This window comes from Lithobates pipiens, unplaced genomic scaffold, assembly GCF_037356315.1.
Source record: "Lithobates pipiens isolate NorthernLeopardFrog02 unplaced genomic scaffold, aLitPip1_a1.2 Scaffold_19, whole genome shotgun sequence".
NCBI lineage: Eukaryota > Metazoa > Chordata > Amphibia > Anura > Ranidae > Lithobates > Lithobates pipiens.
The window spans coordinates 179,648,453-179,667,822 of NW_027507764.1; the positions used below are offsets into that span (position 1 = coordinate 179,648,453).

The window sequence follows — 19,370 nt, forward strand, 5'->3', positions numbered from 1 at the left end:
ACTAACATGAAAATTAGAAGAAGGAGCCCGAAGGGTGGTGCTAAAGAGCTGAAATACCACATAGTACGTCTAGTACGTCACTACATTCTTAATTGTTGGCCAACATTTGTGTGACCATGTGTATGCAAGACAAGTTTGAACTAACACCCTTTGGACAAAATCCCACGGTTTTGTTATTGGAAAGTCTGATTGTGTGTAAAAGGCTTAACAGTTGCTATGGTCTGTTTATCTCTTGCAGCATGATGCAACTATAGCTGCTCTGCAAACAGCTCTAAATGTGACCAATGGAAAGATCCCTCCTTATGCCTCTTGTCATTTTTTTGAGATTTACCAGATTGGCATTGAGTAAGTATCTAAACAATAGATTATTGTAGGATTATAGTTTTATCTTTTATGATCTAATTTAGTTTATTAATAAATATATAAATATATATATATATATATATATATATATATATATATATATATATATTTATTTTACATAAAAACATTCAATAATGAAGAGGAGCTTTTCATATTACATGTATACTGTATAATAGTTCTTACAGCACACAGATGGCCACGCCAGGGCACTTTAAAATCACTTAAGCTGGCCACACACCAGTAGAATTAAATATGTTTTACAATTTAATTTTCTGAATGTTTGTTGATTTTCTTATAATTTGTAATAATTGGGAAATTCAATTCATTCTAAAATGTTAAAAGCTAACAAAATTTTAAAAGTATTTTTAGAATATAATTTTCCAAGTTTCTGATGCCATTGTCATATGTACTGACAAAATCTTTCAAATGAACACTTTTTTGAAAATATACCAGTGTAAGGTCAGCTTTAGCTTTACTAACTATTCGTGATAGCCTGTAGATCACCTTATTGGTGTAAGAACTATTGATTAGCTATTAACAAAAGCCTTGCAGTCTATGTATCAAATGCTTATACAAATGTCTTGGTTAATCCTGTTCAATATAAAGTAGGCCAGGAGACAATTTTTTCCCTATCCACCATGATTTTCACAAGCAATGGCAGACACTGAGATTGCTAAGGGTGCCTCCTTCAGTCCTGGACCTACACCACTGGCAACACATATTAGTGAATGGTCAGACCAGCAGGCACAATCCAGCTGTCTGGAAATGTCTTCTGGGCCATTTGCCCCCTTAACAGGAATGTCCTAGTCTGAACAATTATGTTTAGGGCAAAGGAGGAGGCAGGATGACCTGGGTGCAATCACAGCACCAAGAAAAACAATAATCTGGTAGGGTTTTATAACTTCCTTGATCATTATTCATGATAAATGCTTATTTGGGCTGCTTTAACGCTGCTTTATAGACATCGGATCATCTTCTGATTTAACTAAAATAGGCCAGATCAGAGAGTATATGGGCTGCAAAAATGGTACCTTAAATTAAAGGATAACTTGGGGTTTGGTTGTCAATGGTTCATAATAAACTTTGTGCCAAGGCTATGGGCATTTAGTTATTCACACATTCTTCTCAAATGAGTATATGAGCTTTAAAAGAAGTCCCTCACTGACCTCTGTAGCTACAGGCACTTTGGAACAATTCCTCTAAGGTGATCGCAAAAGCACTGAAGTTGTTAAGGTCAATTGTCTACGATAGCTCAACTTCCACTAAATGGTATTTCTAGTCAGAACCTTTATTTGTGGTTTTGGCTAAAGCAATGAATGGTTAAAAGCCTTTTTTGCTGTCTGTTTCCTTTTTGGAATATTGCCCTTTACTTCCTGTTTTGGAGACACAGCAGTTAGGAGGCCACCTTTGAAAACAGACTGAAATATTATTTTGTACGCTATGAGCAATTTCCCATCAGCACAGTCAGTGTAGATGGGGGCATGCCTGCTTCATTACCATGGTGTTCTGCTGATGGGGGCGTAAGGAGCCTTCCTGGCTTGCAGAACGCAGTGATTACTGCTAGCGGCTCTAGCAACCGGCAGTAATCACATGTAAAATATCAGACAGTCGGGTTGTACCCAAGTCGATCGATAGATCGATTGGGTACAATCAGCCAGCCTATAGATGGATTGAATCTCCGCTAGTCACTGCTGAACCTGCCAAATTTTGATCCATGTATGGCTGACTTTAGAGGTTTTAAAATCTAGGACAGGAAGTGGTAGCATTAGGGACTGTTTTGATGGCATGATAGATAGATGTCAAATTGATGCCACCAGCACAAGCCCATAGCCTATTGACACAGACATTAACTTTGGCGGCTATATGCAACAGTTCCTCATAACTTAGCTAAAGCCAATAACTCAAAACATCCCAGCTGCTCATACCAATCATGCAAATAATTTCGATCTTTATATTACCTGCACTCTAATGTCACCTGGAATATTATTGCTTTCCATATGAAACAGATGTTTCTAGCCCTTGTGTACAATCTATATCTTAACCATTTAAAGCATACCTATGGTCAATATGTAACATCATGTACGACTTGTCAAATTGCATTACAAGTTGCTCCAATGTGAACAAGGGCTTACACACACACACTACCTAAAACATTTTTTAGGTATCACATATTTACTATTTATTGAGATACATGTCAAACATTATACATATCATTTTACGTAATATGATTTAAAAAATATTTTAACTATTCTATACTCAAATAGGAGCTATACTATCGAGATGTACTATAGGAATGATTCTTCGGCTGAGCCGTACCCAATTGCTTTACCAGACTGTTCCCAGTCTTGTAGTCTGAAGCGTTTTACTGAACTGACATCCTCAATCATTCCGGGAGACTGGAGAAAAGAATGTGGATTTGAAGATGAGAATAATAGCTCAGGTATGGTTACAATTATATCTTTATATAAACATAGTGTCAAATGTTATACTGAAAGGATTGAACCCTATAAAATTAGACAGTATGTTTTATTTCACATTGTTCAAATTTTTATAAAACAAACTTTTGTTGCCAAACATATACATACTATGACCAAGCTAAAGTAGAATTCCAGCCTAACACCAACTAGTCTTAAAAATGTCCCCCTCCTGCTACCTATACCTATATTACTGCATGTAAAAAAAATAGGGGTGTGTTTACTTACCCATTTTAAATGTCCATACACACAATACAAAAATTCGTAAGATGAGCTGTCTGCAGATTTTCGGATCATTAGTACGGTGCTTTCAACAGCCAATTTCATTTTTTCGTCAGGCAAAAGTTGGATGTGCAGGCTATACATTTTTTACCGGATGTGAACTCAACATCTGATTTTCAGATGGACAGTACAGAAATCATCACATAAAAGTTGAAAGTACAAACACACATGATCAGAATCAAGGAACAACCGGGAAGAATTTGGTCTTGTAAACTACTGTTCGTAATCTAGAATTAACATTCGTGACGCGGCAATTGATGAAATGTCGAAATGCAGCGCACATTCTCATCTTATTTAATGGAATAATAATGAAGCTGCTTTTCTGGTGATACTGATGTAGTGATGTTTTTTAAAAGGCATTTGTTTTGTAGTGATAGAAATAATATTAATATTATGGTGAAGTTACCACAACGCGATTACCCTGAGTTTTTAAAGTGATTGTAAAGCTTAGAGTTTTTTTTTTTTAAATAACAAAACATGTCATATGAATGCTGCTGCCAGACTGATCCACCTTACCAACCACTCAGTGTCTGCCTACCCTCTCCTCCAATCCCTACACTGGCTCCTAATCACTCAGCGAATTAAATTCAAAATACTAACCACAACATACAAAGCCATTCACAACTCTGCCCCGAGCTACATCACCAATCTTGTCTCCAAATATCCCCCAAATTGTCCCCTCCGCTCTTCTCAAGACCTCCTACTGTCAAGCTCTCTCGTCTCCTCCTCCCATGCTCGTCTCCAGGATTTCTCCAGAGCTTCTCCCATCCTCTGGAACTCGTTGCCTCCACTAGTCCGGCTATCTCCTACTCTTGCTACCTTCAGGCGATACCTGAAAACTCATCTATTCAGGGAAGCCTATCACGTCTCCAACTAATCTCCTACCACTTCCATCAGCTCATTCCCCACAGTTATACTTGGATTATTATATATATATATATATATATATATATATATATATATATATATATATATATATATATATATATATATATATATATATATATTGTAGCGCCTGCCCCACCCTATTAGATTGTAAGCTCTTCTGAGCAGGGCCCTCTTAATCCTCTTGTATTTTATTGTATTGTAACTGTATTGTCTCCTTTTTATATTGTAAAGTGCTGCGTAAATTGCTGAATAATAATAATAATAATAATAATAATGTCATATTTACTTCCACTGTGCAGTTCGCTTTGCATAGAGTGGCCCACGATCATCCTCTTCTGGAGTCCCCCAGCAGCGTTGGTAGCTCCTCCCCCGCATCGTATAACCCCCTAGGACAGGGGTGTCCAAACTTTTTTCAAAGAGGGCCAGATTTGATGAAGTTAACATGCTTGCGGGCCGACCATTTTGCCTGACATTCTTTAAAATTCGGTCTAAGTGTGTTCGTCCGAGCACTAATACACTGCCCAACAAGAATTCTCTTACCTTTGCGCTGTGTGTGGTAAATAGATGAGCTTGGCGTGTTATTTGGATATACCATAATTTATCGGCTTATAACATGCACCTTAACTTTTAAAAGGAAGTTTCAGGAAAAAAATCTTACATTTTAAATAAAGAACTGTGAATCAAAATAAGGGTCAGTGCCCATCAATGCAGCCTAATCTGCAGCCTCATAAGTGCCATGAATGCAGCACCCACTCCATTGCCATGAATACAGCACCCACATTGACATGATTGCAGACTCACCATTGCCATCAGTGCAGCCTAATTAATGTCCATCTGCAGCCTTGGAGGAGACAGGGAGGGGGCAGGACGAGCACCAACAGACATACAGGAGAAACTCCTGTTTTTATCGGTGGCCTCTTTAATGGAAAGTACCACCTTCTATGATGGACAAAACAGTTGTCCAATGGCAGCGCAGGAGATGGGACTTTCTTTTACACAGGACACCTTGTAAACAGGAAATACTCCTCTCCTGTATGCACGGCACTCTTCCCGCCACCTCCAAGGCAGCCAGCATATGTATCTCTTGTGGCTCCAGGCACTCTGGGATTCATTGGGGACCACAAAAGATATATATATCAAAATGACCAGGTTGACCCAACCGGAACGCGGGCTGCGATTGGCCAGCAGGCTGGACTTTGGACATGCCTGCCCTAGGAGAAGTGCTCTCCCGTAGGGGTTACCTTGCAGGTGCACTCCCAAGTCCAGCATTTGCGTTCATAGACGCAGAATGCCGGACTCAGCCCCGCCCCCCGGCGCGCATCATTGGATTTAATCGACAGCAATGGAAGCCAATAGCTGCACTGCTCTCAATCCATCCAATCAAGAGCCAAGGACCCCGGGCAGAGGAAGAGTGTGTCATCACCATGGGAAATTCCAGGGCTCAGGTAAGTAAAACGGGGTAGCTGGGGGGCCGGTCACTGCCAGGTGTTTTTTCACCTTAATACACAGAATGCATTAAGGTGAAAAAACACAAGAGTCTACAACCCCTTTAAGATCAAAGATACAACTATGTTGGTGGCCAGTGTTAATTTTCCATTGTGTTTTTTTTTTATGTAACTGTCTACTCCCAAACTGTCATTTGAAGAAAAACACATAGCCAAGTGTTATTCTACACAATTTTTTAATTGTGCAGAAAAAAAAAACAGAAATTAAATTAGAGATGCTATCTCCCATCCAAATAAAAATAAATAACAAAAAAGTGCGAATCAATGCTCACCAAACTTCTACTAACATGAAATTAGCAGAAGGGGCCCGAAGGGTGGCGCTTGAGACGTGAACTTCCTTTTTATACTCTCATAGTACATCACTATGTTCGTGTTTTTCGAATGACAATTTGGGGATAGTTAATATGCTAGACAAAATCCTACACACAGGCTTTTGACAAAAATCAGACGCTCGGTCATACAACAATCCAACCATGTGTACGAGGCTTTAGTCCTCTCCAGTCTGTTCACATGATCCCTGTGTTAGTGAGCGCCGGATGCAGGGGAGAGGATGGAACATTCAGCAATGGCTGGGAATTCCTGGAGTCGTGACGTTGCTCGTAGGTATGTCCCAGCTGTTGCCAGTACACCATCCTCTCTCCTACAGCCACTGCTGACTGACACAAAGAAGCCAAAGTTGCAGATCATCTGACCAGAGTGGACTAAAAATAAGTATGTGTACAAATCTTTTTTTACAGAGGTTAGTCAGCATAGGTAGCAGGAGGTGAGAGGAAACATATTTAAGACTAGGTGTGTTAAGCTTGAATTCTACTTTAATGTGGAACACTGATGATGCACATATGATGAATAAATAAATTCCAAAGTGCAATAGGGTTGGGTCAAATTGGGGTGTTTAATAGATGATAGCTGCAAGACACATGGGACATGCATTACTCTGGGGAAACAGGGTGCAACTGAAGGAAGTTCCCACCAGAAACAAGTTACTGTATTTTCCTTCCCACCTGCTGTGCAGGCAGTCTTCTAGGAAATGTGTCCCCTTTTTAGAGCAGGATTTTAGTTGCAGGCTGCTGCAGCTGGACCTATGATATAAACTATATAACACACTTTATTTCTCTTATTGTCTTCCAGGACAGCCTCTGAGACATAGGGCTCCTCCCTCCAGGACAGGAAACACATTCACCCAAATGGTTAAAAGGAGGTCCTCCAGGCCTTCCCCTTCAGTTGTTATGTTTCCTGTTGGACAGGAAAGAAGCATGTGAGGTTGTACAAAAAAAGAAAGGATTTCCCCAATGGGGCTTTTTGGCAGCGGAATTGCAAAGTCAAGTACCTTTGTCATGGTTGTATATAAAAAAATTGATTTATTCAAAAAAATGTCCAATGTCATAGTATAGTTCAATACAATGTGTACAGTATATCATCTGGTTCAGAGAATACACATTACATATTCCACAATCCAATAAAAAAAACATGTATAATTACACATTGTTATAGTATTATACAGTAGTTGAGCCCCGACGCGTTTTGACCAGCATATGGTCTCTTCAGGGGGACAGGTGGATCTGGAAGAATTTACATGAATTCAGAGTTAGAAAACATGTCAATGTAGATAACATTAGGTGAGCCAATGATGGTATATTTACCGCTCAAAAGTGGAATGGGTATTCCTATCACCCAGGATTCTAAGAGCCGCTTAAGGAATCCGAGAGGTCTCTGATGTTCGCCCCCCTCCACCCAGGAAGGAAGAAAGCCCACCCCGAGGGACTTACAAGGAGCCACACTATTCACGCCCCTGGAGGGACGGAGGAACCTGCACCTGCAATCAATACCCAATAGCAGTCATTTAGTAATTATGTAAAGTTAGATAAGTAAACTCATAGCAGTTTCACCAGAGTATCATTATATTATAAGTAATTCTAAGTGTATATACATATATAAATAAAAGGACTGGCGATAAGGAGGTTATTGAGTAACAATTTGGCACGGTGTCGTATATGTCCCGTAAACATAGTAATTTGATCAATATTAAAGAATAGTGTCCTTAAATGAAAAAAGCATGTTGATGTAAAAAATATTCAAATAATAGTCATGACAGTGATGGTGCATGGTGAGGTGTGAGTTGCAAAGGTGTATGTGTGTGAGTGGATTAGCACAATCAACGCGTGCTATGGATGAAATAAAACAAAACCAAAAACAAAACTTGCATGCTGTGAATGGAAACTGAAAATGAACCAGATGCTATACTGTACACATTGTATTGAACTATACTATGACATTGGACATTTTTTTGAATAAATCAATTTTTTTATATACAACCATGACAAAGGTACTTGACTTTGCTATTCCGCTGCCAAAAAGCCCCATTCCTTTCGTTTTTTGTAAAATTTGTATTTAGGGGTGTGCAGCGCTCTCCACTTTTCCTCTAGGTGTCTTCTCTTTTCTGTTTTTAGAAGCATGTGAGGAACCTGGGGAGCTCCATGTTCCAGGACTGTCCTGGGGGGAGCCTCTAAAGTACCTTCTCCTCTGCCCAAAGCGCCCCTCTGTCTAGTGCAGTGAAGAGAGGGCTGCTTGTACACCGCTGCCTATAAACTTGTGGAGAGTTAGACCTCTGAAGAGCGGCAGATCCCCTACCTCCATTTTTATCGCAAAAAACGGTCAATGTCCTTCAGCGGAAAAATGAATGCTGCCCAAAAACGAACGGCGTCCACGAGGCATGCGGGATGTCCGTTCCGGGTATGGTAACGATCGTATGTGCGTCCGAGGAGGGGCTTCTGCCTTCCAAGGAATGGAAGTGCCGCATTTTCTGGTGGGACCGCAACATCAGGGGGCACCAGGAAACAAAGGTTCCAGTCTCCAGGCGCAGTGTGTGTGGCTTGTTGGGCGTCCGGAGCCTGTGTAGATCCAGCAGAGGCTGTGACAACACTAAGGAGCCAAGGAGGGTACTGCAGCAGTTCAGGCGGTCGACTCCGGTTCTTCTGGCACCAGCACCTCTCAGGTAAGCGTGGTGAGGGCAGACCATGGCTTACTCTGGAAGGGGGTAAGGTCCTTGTGACCGAGGCCATTCCCTGGGTGGGGAACCACAGGCGAAGGGCTGGGCACTTCTCTCCTTCCCCCTGAGCACAGTGGTGGTGACGGTTGGGAACAGGCTTTCATGATTTGTTTTCTGTCTAATCTTTTGCTTTCAGGGTAAAGCACAGGATAGATCTCAGATACAGCCTCCAAGGAGAAAGTGTGCTGTTTGTGGCACAAAACTTGGGCCCAAATGGGAGAAGCCGCTATGCCCCGAATGTGTCAATAATTTATCTAAGGATGACTCTATGACAGAGTGTCAGAAGATCCTTTCGTCAGTAAAAGACGAGATTGCATCCACCTTCAAATCATTTAGAGGAATAATGGATAGGATGCAGGGCCCCCCTGTGCCCTTATCTAGAGCGGCAAGTTTGCCCTCCCTGTCTGAGCTCAGTCAGGAGGATAGGGAAGATAGGGAGTGGGAGCCCAGGTCGCTGGCCTCTTCTCAGGTGGACTCAGGGTCTGACTCTGAGGAAGAGGAGGATTGCTCCAGAGGGTCCACGTACAAATTGACATCGGACGATGTGGGAGATTTGTTAAAAGCGATCTATGACACCCTAGAGATCAGAGATGAGTCGGTACAGCTTTCTAAGCATGATCTCATGTATCAGGGGGTCTCTGCTCAAAAATCCAGAGTTTTCCCTGTGCACAAATCTCTAGTGTACGCAATCTTGCTGGAGTGGGAGCACCCTGAGAGGAGACCATTCTTTTCGGGCAGTCTCAAGCGCAGATTTCCCTTCGAGAAGGATGCGGCCCAGCCTTGGAATAAGGTTCCTAAGTTGGATGCGCCGCTAGCGAAGGTATCCAAAAAGACTGATTTGGCCTTCGATGATCTAGGATTCCTTAAGGACCCAATGGACAAAAGGGGTGATGTGCTGTTAAAGAGGGCTTGGGATGCCTCCTCTATTGCACTCAAACCTGCTCTTGCAGCCACCCGTGTGGCTAGAAATTTAGAATGCTGGTTAACTCAGTTACAGTCTCATATTTCTGCAGGCACGTCCCAACAACAGCTGCTGAAATCCTTTCCCTTGTTATTTAAGGCAGTTGGGTTCCTAGCCGATGCTTCTGCAGAGTCAGTAAAGCTAGCGGGCAGGTCTGCGACTTTGGTTAATGCGGCAAGAAGGGCTGTATGGCTGAAAGCCTGGTCGGGAGATGCAGCATCAAAGCTCAGGCTTTGTGGATTGCCTTTCTCAGGCGACCACCTTTTTAGCCCTGGGCTCCAGGAGGCCCTGGAACGTAGCCAGGACAAGAAGAAAGCCTTTCCAGAGAAAAAGAAGAAGCCTGAGAGCAGACGTCGAGGGCTTAGGCAACAAATCCCAGGAGAGAGAGGGTCGGCCTAAAAAACACTGTTCGGGTCACAAGGGTTGTGGCAGAGGAGGAATACTATTAAATCCTCCTCAGACCACCTCAAAATTCCAGTGACTCCTGTGTTCCAGTGGGAGGAAGGTTGGGGGATTTCCTCCCACAATGGACCAACGCAACTTCAAGTCCGTTTATACTAGAGATAATAAAAAACTGTTACAAGTTGGAATTCAGTGCCATTCCCCCACCTACCTTCCCAGTAACCAAGTTACCCAGAGACCGGGAGAAAGCAGAAGCTCTGAGTCTGCTGTTGTGAGAGTTGTTAGATCAACATGTCATCAGCCGAGTACCAGATGCGGAACATGGACAGGGGGTATATTCCTACGTGTTCGTAGTTCGAAAGCCATCAGGCAAATTCAGATTGATCCTCAATCCCAAGCCCCTGAACAGGTTTATCAGGATGGAGTCTATCTTTACGATAACGAACCTCCTGTTTCCCGATTGCTTTATGGCAACAATCGACCTCAGTGACGCATATTTGCATGCACCGACACATCGGGAATTCCAGAAATTCCTCAGGTTGGCAGTCAAGGTGAACTCGGAAATTCTCCACTTCCAGTTCAGGGCACTTCCGTTTGGCCTAGAATCCTCTTCCAGGATTTTTACAAAGGTCCTGGCAGAAGCCCTAGCTCTGCTGCGTGTCAGGGCCATTACAGTGATGCCCTATTTGGACGATCTTCTGTTTGTTGCCCAGTCTTACCAGCAGCTAGAACAGGATCTACAGGAGGCGCAACACTTCCTGTGTTCTCTTGGTTGGTTGATCAATCTGGACAAGTCCCAGTTGATCCCAACCCAGGAAGTAATGTATCTGGGTTACAGAATCTCCTCTGTAGAGGAGAAGGTCTTTCTCCCATCAGAGAAGATAGAGAAGGTAAGTCTGGCAGTAGCGTGGCTTCAGACCAATCAGGAAGCCCAGGACAGAGATGTCATGAGAGTGATAGGCTTAATGACATCCTGTTTTCCAGCAGTCCCTTGGGCAAGGATTCACCAGCGCCCGCTGCAGGCTCTTCTTCTGCATTGCTGGGATGGCAGCCAACAGGGCTTAGATGAACCCCTGCTGATACCCACCAAGGTCAAAAGGACTTTGTGGTGGCGAACCATTCACAAGTTGGACAGGGGTCTATTGTGGTTAAGACCAACAGCTCTGGTGCTGACAACAGACGCCAGCTCTTTCGGCTGGGGTGCACACCTGGAAAAGGATCTGGCTCAAGGATCCTGGTCTCAGGTGGAAGCCAGACAGACCTCAAATCAGAAGGAATTGCTGGCAGTACAGAGGGTGATAGTAGCCTTCCAGCAAAAATAAGGGGACAACACCTCCAAGTAAGGTTGGACAATGCAGCTGTTGTTGCCTATATAAACAAGCAGGGGGGAACCAGGAGCCCTGCTTTGCAGAAGATAGCAGGAGAAATGTTCTCTTGGGCCGAGATGAATCTAGTGTCGCTGTCAGCGGTTCATTTAAAGGAGGCTCAGAACTCGCTGGTGGACTTTCTCAGTCGCCAGTGTGTGAAACAGGATGAATGGTCGCTCAACCAGGAGGTGTTCGAGCAGGTGGTGAGGACTTGAGACATAGATAGATGGGGATAGATGCCTTCCCCAGTGCATGGCACTTCAACCTGTGCTATGCCTTTCCCCCAGTAAGGCTAGTTGTGGAGGTCCTTCAGAAATTTCAGACCCAGGTAACGGATCTCATTCTGATAGCCCTGTTTTGGCCGAAAAGGGCCTGGTTTGCAGTCCTAAAGAGATTGGCAATATATCCTCCGATTCGTCTTCCGAGGAGGGAGGATCTGGTTACACAGGATCCTATCCGGCATCCTCAAATAGAGACCCTCAGACTTACAGCGTGGTATCTGAGGAACAGCTGTTAAGGGCCCAAGGTTTTTCAGAAAGGGTCATCAAGACTCTCTTAGAATGCCGTAAGCCAGTGACCAGGGCCATTTACGCCAAGGTGTGGAAGAGGTTCAATTCCTGGCTGGCAGAACAGGGGCAGGAAGATCCAGGTATTCCAGCAGTACTGGACTTCTAACAGGCAGGAGTGGAACTAGGGCTTTCCTTCAGCACCTTGAAGGTACAGGCTGCCGCTTTAAGCGTCTTTCTTCAGGCCCCCCTGCAGCAAGATTGTTTTGTAAAGAATTTCTTTAAAGCTCTCTCCAGGTCCAGGCCAGTGAAGGTCAGAGGCTGTCCCCCCTGGGATTTAGCCTTGGTTTTTGCAGAGGCTTTAACGGAATCCATTGCTGCGTCAGCCAGGAATGCTACAGCCTTCCCTATCACTGAAAGGAATCTAGAATATCCTGAGACTTATTTACTTGGGAGAAGAGTCTACTAAGCTTCTTTATCCAGAAGTCTGCATTTCCGGCAACGCAGGTTGCTGCTAATGCAGGGGCAAGAGCCAGCATTGGACTCCCAGGCTTTTTTCAGCAGGGACTCTGATGTTCGGTCCATTGCGTCCCGGATGTTCCCAGAGTCCTCAAAGAAGAGGTTAGACTTTTTTGTCAACTGGGAAAGGGCGGCGTCCAACTATGGGACCTTTAAGAATTTTTCCACTTCCTCCTCCTTGTGGGGGAACCTTCTTTTCCAGGTTTTAGGACTGACCAAACTCCTTTCAGGAAATTTCCACTCCTGAAGAACCACATCTTTTAGAGACAGGTGTAGGGGAAATATCCTAGCTTGGTTTTAACCAGCCCCCTGTACATCTTATTCTGTGCAGAGGTTTCCTTAACTGGTTCAGAAATTTCTTCAGTGACATAGCCTGGAGGAGTCCCTCCTCTAAGCCGAAGAGGTGTCTACTTAACTTGATGTCTTCTACATCACTATCCAGACCTCTTCTGAAGAGAGCTCAGATATCGCCTGGCTTTCTGCTTCCTCTATCTCATCCTCTTCCCTGGACTGAGCCGGGAGAAGCCCCTGAGAGAAAGGTAAAGAGATACTTGGTCCTGGCTTGGTGAGTAAATTATCCTGTGATGAGGGACCCTCTTTAGGGGCGAGTTCCTCTGAATCTACTGCTATAGGTATGTGAGTATAGGTGCAGAAAGATTGTATAGTGGCGAACATATCCTTTTGCACAGACTTGAGAAAATCTTTCATTAATCCTGAGGCTTCTTTCCCAGCCAGCTCTGTTAATACACCTATAACAAAAAGGCTTGATGTGGTATTTTGACAATCTTTCCCCACAATTACCACACTTTTTACTGGCACTTGTGCTAACGGATAAGGAAGGTGGTTTGTTAGAGACCTCCAGTGCTCCACTTGGGGAATCTGCAAGAAAAGAGGAAACAAGCCACACTCACTCTTCCTGTCCCCTCTATCATGGATGCAGGCCCCCCTCCCCAGAGGTGAGAGCATGGGAGATTACCAGGGATCTTTCTAATCAGGTGTCACCCCCCAAGTAGGTAAAATAACAGCACTTACCCGACCCGGCTTGCTCTTGCCTGCAGCCACCTGTGCCGTTTTCCATCCTCCTTGTCATTGAATTGGGCTCTGACAGACTTTTAGCTCCTTACAGTTCACTGAGCCCTGCTGTGAGGAGGAATGTTTCAGTCTCCACCACGCAGGTCAGGCGTCTCCTCCATGCTTTAAACCCACTTCCTGGGTCGCGTTGGGCTTGCTCCGCCCTCTTCCTGCTGTGTCAGGAAGTTTTAGCCTGAGAGTGAGGCTTGGAGCGCACAGAGTCCTCCCCTTGGTGCTTAGATCGTTTGGACTCCTGCAAAATTGCACCCACTGCACCAGAGGAGGACAGGAGGAGACCCAAGCAGCTGAGCGGCGTGCAACGGCGGGGGATTAAAAAATGCCCAGACCGCCTGCACAAATGCCATTTTGTCTGCGACCTGTGAGAAGCTCTGAGACAGCAGGTTAGTGCACTGGCATTCCTAAACCTGCCTCACAGGGGTACCATCTGACTCTTTTTAGTCTTCTGGTCAGAGAAAAAAAAAAACGTTTCACTGTGGGAGAAACACAACCAATACTGAGGGACAAGGGGTAAGGTGGGGCATTATAAACAGCTGTGATTTGTGTTTCCTGTAGGGAGGAGTCTATCATCTCTCATGTGTTGCCGTCCTGGAAGGTGAGGTGACAAAAAATGTTCTCTCAATGACAGCAATTCGCCCAGGAGAGCCAACTTGCCACAATACAACTGTGGCAGCTGATCTTTTAGTTATAGATTGATTTTACCTTGAACATACCGCTACTCATACACGTATGCATTTGATCCAAACTCAGCATACGCATTTCTGTAGCCTTTAGTCTGCTAACTCAAGGTGCAAGAGCAGGAGCTATGTTTTATCTGTCTTTGGTTGAGTAACCTTTGAATCAGAATGAATACATACAGTATCTTACAAAAGTGAGTACACCCCACACATTTTACTCTATCTTTTCATGTGACAACACTGAAGAAATGACACTTTGCTACAATGTAAAGTAGTGAGTGTACAGGTTGTATAACAGTGTAAATTTGCTGTCCCCCCAAAATAACTCACACAGCCATTAATGTTCAAACCGCTGGCAACAAAAGTGAGTACACCCCTAAGTGAAAATGTCCAAATTGGGCCAACGTGTCAATATTTTGTGTGGCCACGGGGGGGGGGGGGGGGATTGGGGGTCCGTGACAGCCACCATTATTTTCCAGCACTGCCTTAACCCTCTTGGGCATGGAGATCACCAGAACTTCACAGGTTGCCACTGGAGTCCTCTTCCACTCCTCCATGATGACATTAGGGACCTGGTGGATGTTAGAGACCTTACGCTCCTCCACCTTCCATTTGAGGATGCCCCACAGATTATGCTCAATAGAGTTTAGGTCTAGAGACATGCTTGGCCAGTCCTTCACCTTTACCCTCAGCTTCTTTAGCAAGGCAGTGGTTGTCCTGGAGGTGTGTTTGGGGTCGTTATCTTATTGGAATACAGCCCTGTGGCCCAGTCTCCGAAGGGAGGGGCTCATGCTTTGCTTCAGTATGTCTTAGTGCATGTTGGCATTAATGGTTCCCTCAATGAACTGTAGCTCCCCAGTGCCGGCAGCACTGATGGATCCTCAGACCATGACACTCCCACCACCATGCTTGACTGTAGGCAAGACACATTTGTCTTTGTACTCCTCAACTGGTTGCTGCCACACACGCTTGACACCATCTGAACCAAATAAGTTTATCTTGGTCTCTTCAGACCACAGGCTTCCATGTCCTTAGTCTGCTTTTCTTCAGCAAATTGTTGGTGGGCTTTCTTGTGCATCATCTTTAGAAGAGGCTTCTTTCTGGGACGACAGCCTAACAGACCAATTTCATGCAGTGTGCGGCGTATGGTCTGAGCACTGACAGGCTGACCCCCCACCCCTTCAACCTCTTCAGCAATGCTGGCAGAACTCATACATCTATTTCCCAAAGACAACTTCTGGATAAGACACTGATCCCATGCACTCAACTTCTTTGATCTACCTAGGCGAGACCCCTTCTGAGTGGAACCTGTCCTGTTAAACTGCTGTATGGTCTTGGCCACCTTGCTGCAGCTCAGTTTCAGGGTCTTGACAATCTTCTTATAGCCTAGGCAAGTGATGGCGAATCTTGGCACCCCAGATGTTTTGGAGCCACATTTCCCATGATGCTCTTGCACTCTGCAGTGTAGTTGAGCATCATGGGAAATGTAGTTCCAAAACATCTGGGGTGCCAAGGTTTGCCATCACTGTCCTAGGCTATCTTTATGTAGAGCAACAATTCTTTGCCATGAGGTCCTATGTTGAACTTCCAATGAGCAGTGTGAGAGAGTGAGAGCGATAACACCAAATTTAACACATCTTCTCCCCATTCACACCTGGGACCTTGAGTCAAATGCAGAAAAGCAATGCCCTTTTACGCAAGAACGAAACTGAGAATATGGTAAAAAAAATATTATCAGGTTATGATCAACAATAACTTTGCTGCTAGATTGCAACTAACCTTTGAAGTAAAGGGAGGTAAATCTGCTCACTGCTGGTATAGTTTACCTAACCTAAAGGATATTTCTTTCGCTCCATGCTTTATTTTTCCCCAATAGCATTTCTGGCTATGGCCAACTTGAGTTGGCCATAGCCAACCTCAGATGAGGTTGGGCAGATGATTCATTTAAAGAGGAGGGCCGGTTTAAAAACATTTTTTTAAAAGTCAGCAGCTGCAAACACTGTAGCTGCTGACTTTTAATAAGCACACTTACCTGTCCAGGGCGCCCGCGATGTCGGCCGCCCGAGGCTGACCCGTCCCTCGGTCTCGGGTCCCGGCGCCGCCATTTTGGCTAAGGGAAACAGGCAGTGGAGCCTTGCGGCTTCACTGCCCGTCTCCTACTGCTCATGCGCGAGTCGCGCAGTGCTTTGTGAATGGGGCGCGCTGTGTTCTGGGACACACAGTTCCCAGAACACAGCGCAACCCATTACCCAGAAGATGCCGCACAGAGGAGAGAAGACCAGAAGATCTCCGCGGAGGAGGAAGAGGGAGATTAGGATGATGTACCTAGCAACAGGCATTTCTGGTAAGTTAAAAAAAAAATGTTAATTTTTTTATTTTTTCTAATTTTTAATGTATTTTTTTTTCAGGGTGGCCCTCCACTTTAACATTCACTTCCTGGAATCCATCTGCCGTTAGTTCAGGCATGTAGACAGGAAGGTGTGCTTAGCTGAGAAAAGCCCCCCTCCCAGATAGCAAGGATAACTTTCCACACATTTGTGACAGTGTTGAATTGTATGTCTTGTTAACTTGCTGAACATATTCACTGGCAATTTGTACATTTGCAGAGTACTTGAAACACAAGTTCTAGTTGACACTTTTCAAATTTGTAGCAAATTTGTGTGACAAGTCTCTAGCATGAGCAAAGGTGCAATGGTAAGTCTACAACAAGAGCTCTGCAAGTTTACAGCATGGGAATTCAGCCACAGTGACCCCTGTGGTGGAATGACTATTGCACAACATAACTGATATTTTTTTTAAATAATCACAGCTAATAATTGCACTGATTAAGAATGTCTAATCTGTACTCGGCATTAGTCTGCCATTTCAAATATTTTACCCATTGATGGATGTACAGTTGGCTGAAAGCAATCTATAAAATGAAACTTCTCCCATGATTACATGGATGCCTTTTCCTGCTTTTTACTTAAAGTGGTTGTTAAGTCACTAACTGATCATTCTACTATCAACTCTGTCACATAAAAAGCTTTATCCTTGTGCCTGTGCTTTATAAAAAAAAAAAAAAAAAGATTTCTACCTGTTTTAACAGTGTCTTACAAAAATTACATGACTCCGGGATCTCTGCTCTACCTATGTGATATCTCCAGTGGGCAGGGCCCAGATTCCCCTTCTGACGTCAGCCAGGGCGGGGGGAGGAGAGGAGCAGAGAGCCTGGAGTCATGTGATCTCTGGAAGACACTGAAAAACAGGTAGAAATCTACTTTTTTTTTTTTATAAAGCACAGGCACTAAGACTCAGCTTTTTATGTGACAGAGGGGATGTATTGAAGCAGCAGGAAGAGGAACAGAGCAGCGCGAGTGAGAGCTGAGAGGCAGTTAGTAGAGGGGGGAGGAGGACAGAGGGAGAGACAGGGAGAGCTTCAGATTGCAGCGTATATCGGAGGGACATACACTGACCACGGTGTCACGGCGCAGTAGACCTGATATCGTAGTCAGTGTACAGAGGAGAGGTGTTTCAGGTGATACATGGGGCCAAATTACACAGCACAAGAACTGTGCTGTATAACATATTTTAAGGGAACAGGATCCTTTTTTTTTGGGGTTAACAAACGCTTTAAACTGCTTTTTAGAGTAAAGTCAATCTAAACAATTGAGAAATGAATATGCGATCTCACAATTCACCAACAGGTGGTGCTGTGAGAAAAATATCTGAGATGACAGCTAATAGCCAGAATAGTTCAGAATAGAGGAAATTATAGAGTGCAGGTATCTGAACTAACTGCAAAATGTTCCTGCAATAAATATATTGTATGTTGATGGTCATATTTGTATGGTGTTTCATTTTATGTTTTGTTTTTCCCCCCCAGGCAGGGTTACTGGATTGACCATTGCTGTGGTTATCCTGACCATCGCATTACTTGGTCTTGTAGTCGTGTTTCTTCTCTATAGGAAGCGGTTGATGAAGGAATATTATGAGGCAGTATGAGAAAATCATTGGAGAAACGCTCAGTTGTATGCCATTAAAAATGCGGTTATAGTAAAATGACCTTGGGTAAAAACAAGAGAACTGGCACTAAATATCTGGCACAAAGGCAGATGAAAAATAAATATTGCTGCTGTAATCTCATCAAGAGGTCACACAAATCTGCAACAAAACAGTAGAAGTGGAATCAGAGGATGCGCTTGTATCTGAGTTTTTGGATGATGCTTTAGAGAGCAAAAGTGCCCACTATGCTTTACTATGTGTACAGATTACAAAAATCTCTTCAGTTCTGGAATATAAAGTAGGAAATACACAATGTGAATGAAACAGATTTGCTCTGATGAGATTTCTTGGTAAGAAAGTGTTCAATGCATAGATATATATTACATAGCAATAATATAAACTTTATAGATTTTAGCAATTTTTACATTCTTTGTTGATGGAATGGCCCTCCTCATCACAGTTAGCAATAGAAATGATCAAATATAAAGTGCAACAATTAATGAGGATGCTTAGCATTTAAACATCAAACCGCATATATGTAAACATTTTAGGAGTAAACTATCAAATGTAAAGTGCAATAATTGACATATAGAAAATATTAAAGTGCCAAAAAAAACACATGAATATCAGAATGTGAAAAGCCCAATAAAAAAGTATTAGTGATTGTACACTAATATTCTAAGTCCATGTGAAAAAGTGTTGATAGATGAATAAATCCGGCTGGACTAAAATTCTACTTCCAAAACGAACATTTATAGTGTGTGGAGTGGAGTAAAGTGGAGTAAAAAGTCGTCGCCAATAATCACTGAGTTGTACCAGACTGAATGTAAGGCATATGCCCCATGAGTTGTACAGGCTTTAAGGTGATCATACACCAATGATTGAAAAGATTCGGCCAGTAGGGAGATGTAATGGTAAGTATATTCTCCTCCAGGGCACCCAGATCACAAATGGATAGGCTCCAGAGGTACAAATCGTGGTGTGGATGCACGCATAGAAGGTCAAAAGAAAAAAAAACTCACATAGTGTGAATCCACTTAACAGAAAATTTTATATAAACTGAATGGTTACACTCACATTTGGGAAGAAATACAAGTGCTTTCAAAAACGCAATGGGAGCAGTGGACACGATCCGATGCATTTTATCTACGAAGATATCTTGATGCTCCCATTGCGTTACCATCCAGATTTTTAAAAGTGCCTGCATTTCTTCCCAAATGCGAGTGGAACCATTCAGTTGGTTATTTCTCTCAATCTATAGCATTTGTAATCAGTCTTCACTTGGAAATGCGATAACCCTGTGCGAT

The 19,370-nt window shown here is 43.5% G+C and overlaps 1 protein-coding gene across 5 annotated transcripts in view; it reads left to right on the forward strand.

Moving 5' to 3' along the window:
• The window catches only part of LOC143996460 (prostatic acid phosphatase-like), a 115,798-nt gene extending 97,039 nt beyond the window's left edge, over positions 1–18,759 (forward strand). The window contains exons 8-10 of one of the 5 annotated variants that reach the window (XM_077491518.1): positions 239–345; positions 2,628–2,803; positions 6,641–6,843. In XM_077491518.1, coding sequence (XP_077347644.1) covers positions 239–345; positions 2,628–2,803; positions 6,641–6,771 — 414 coding nt within the window. In that variant the 3' untranslated portion in view covers positions 6,772–6,843. Of the gene's footprint in view, positions 1–238; positions 346–2,627; positions 2,804–3,175; positions 3,449–6,640; positions 6,844–17,944 lie in introns of those variants that run through there. The other 4 variants (XM_077491514.1, XM_077491516.1, XM_077491517.1 and 1 more) reach the window with 4 other exon arrangements.
• The last annotated feature ends 611 nt before the right edge of the window (positions 18,760–19,370 follow it).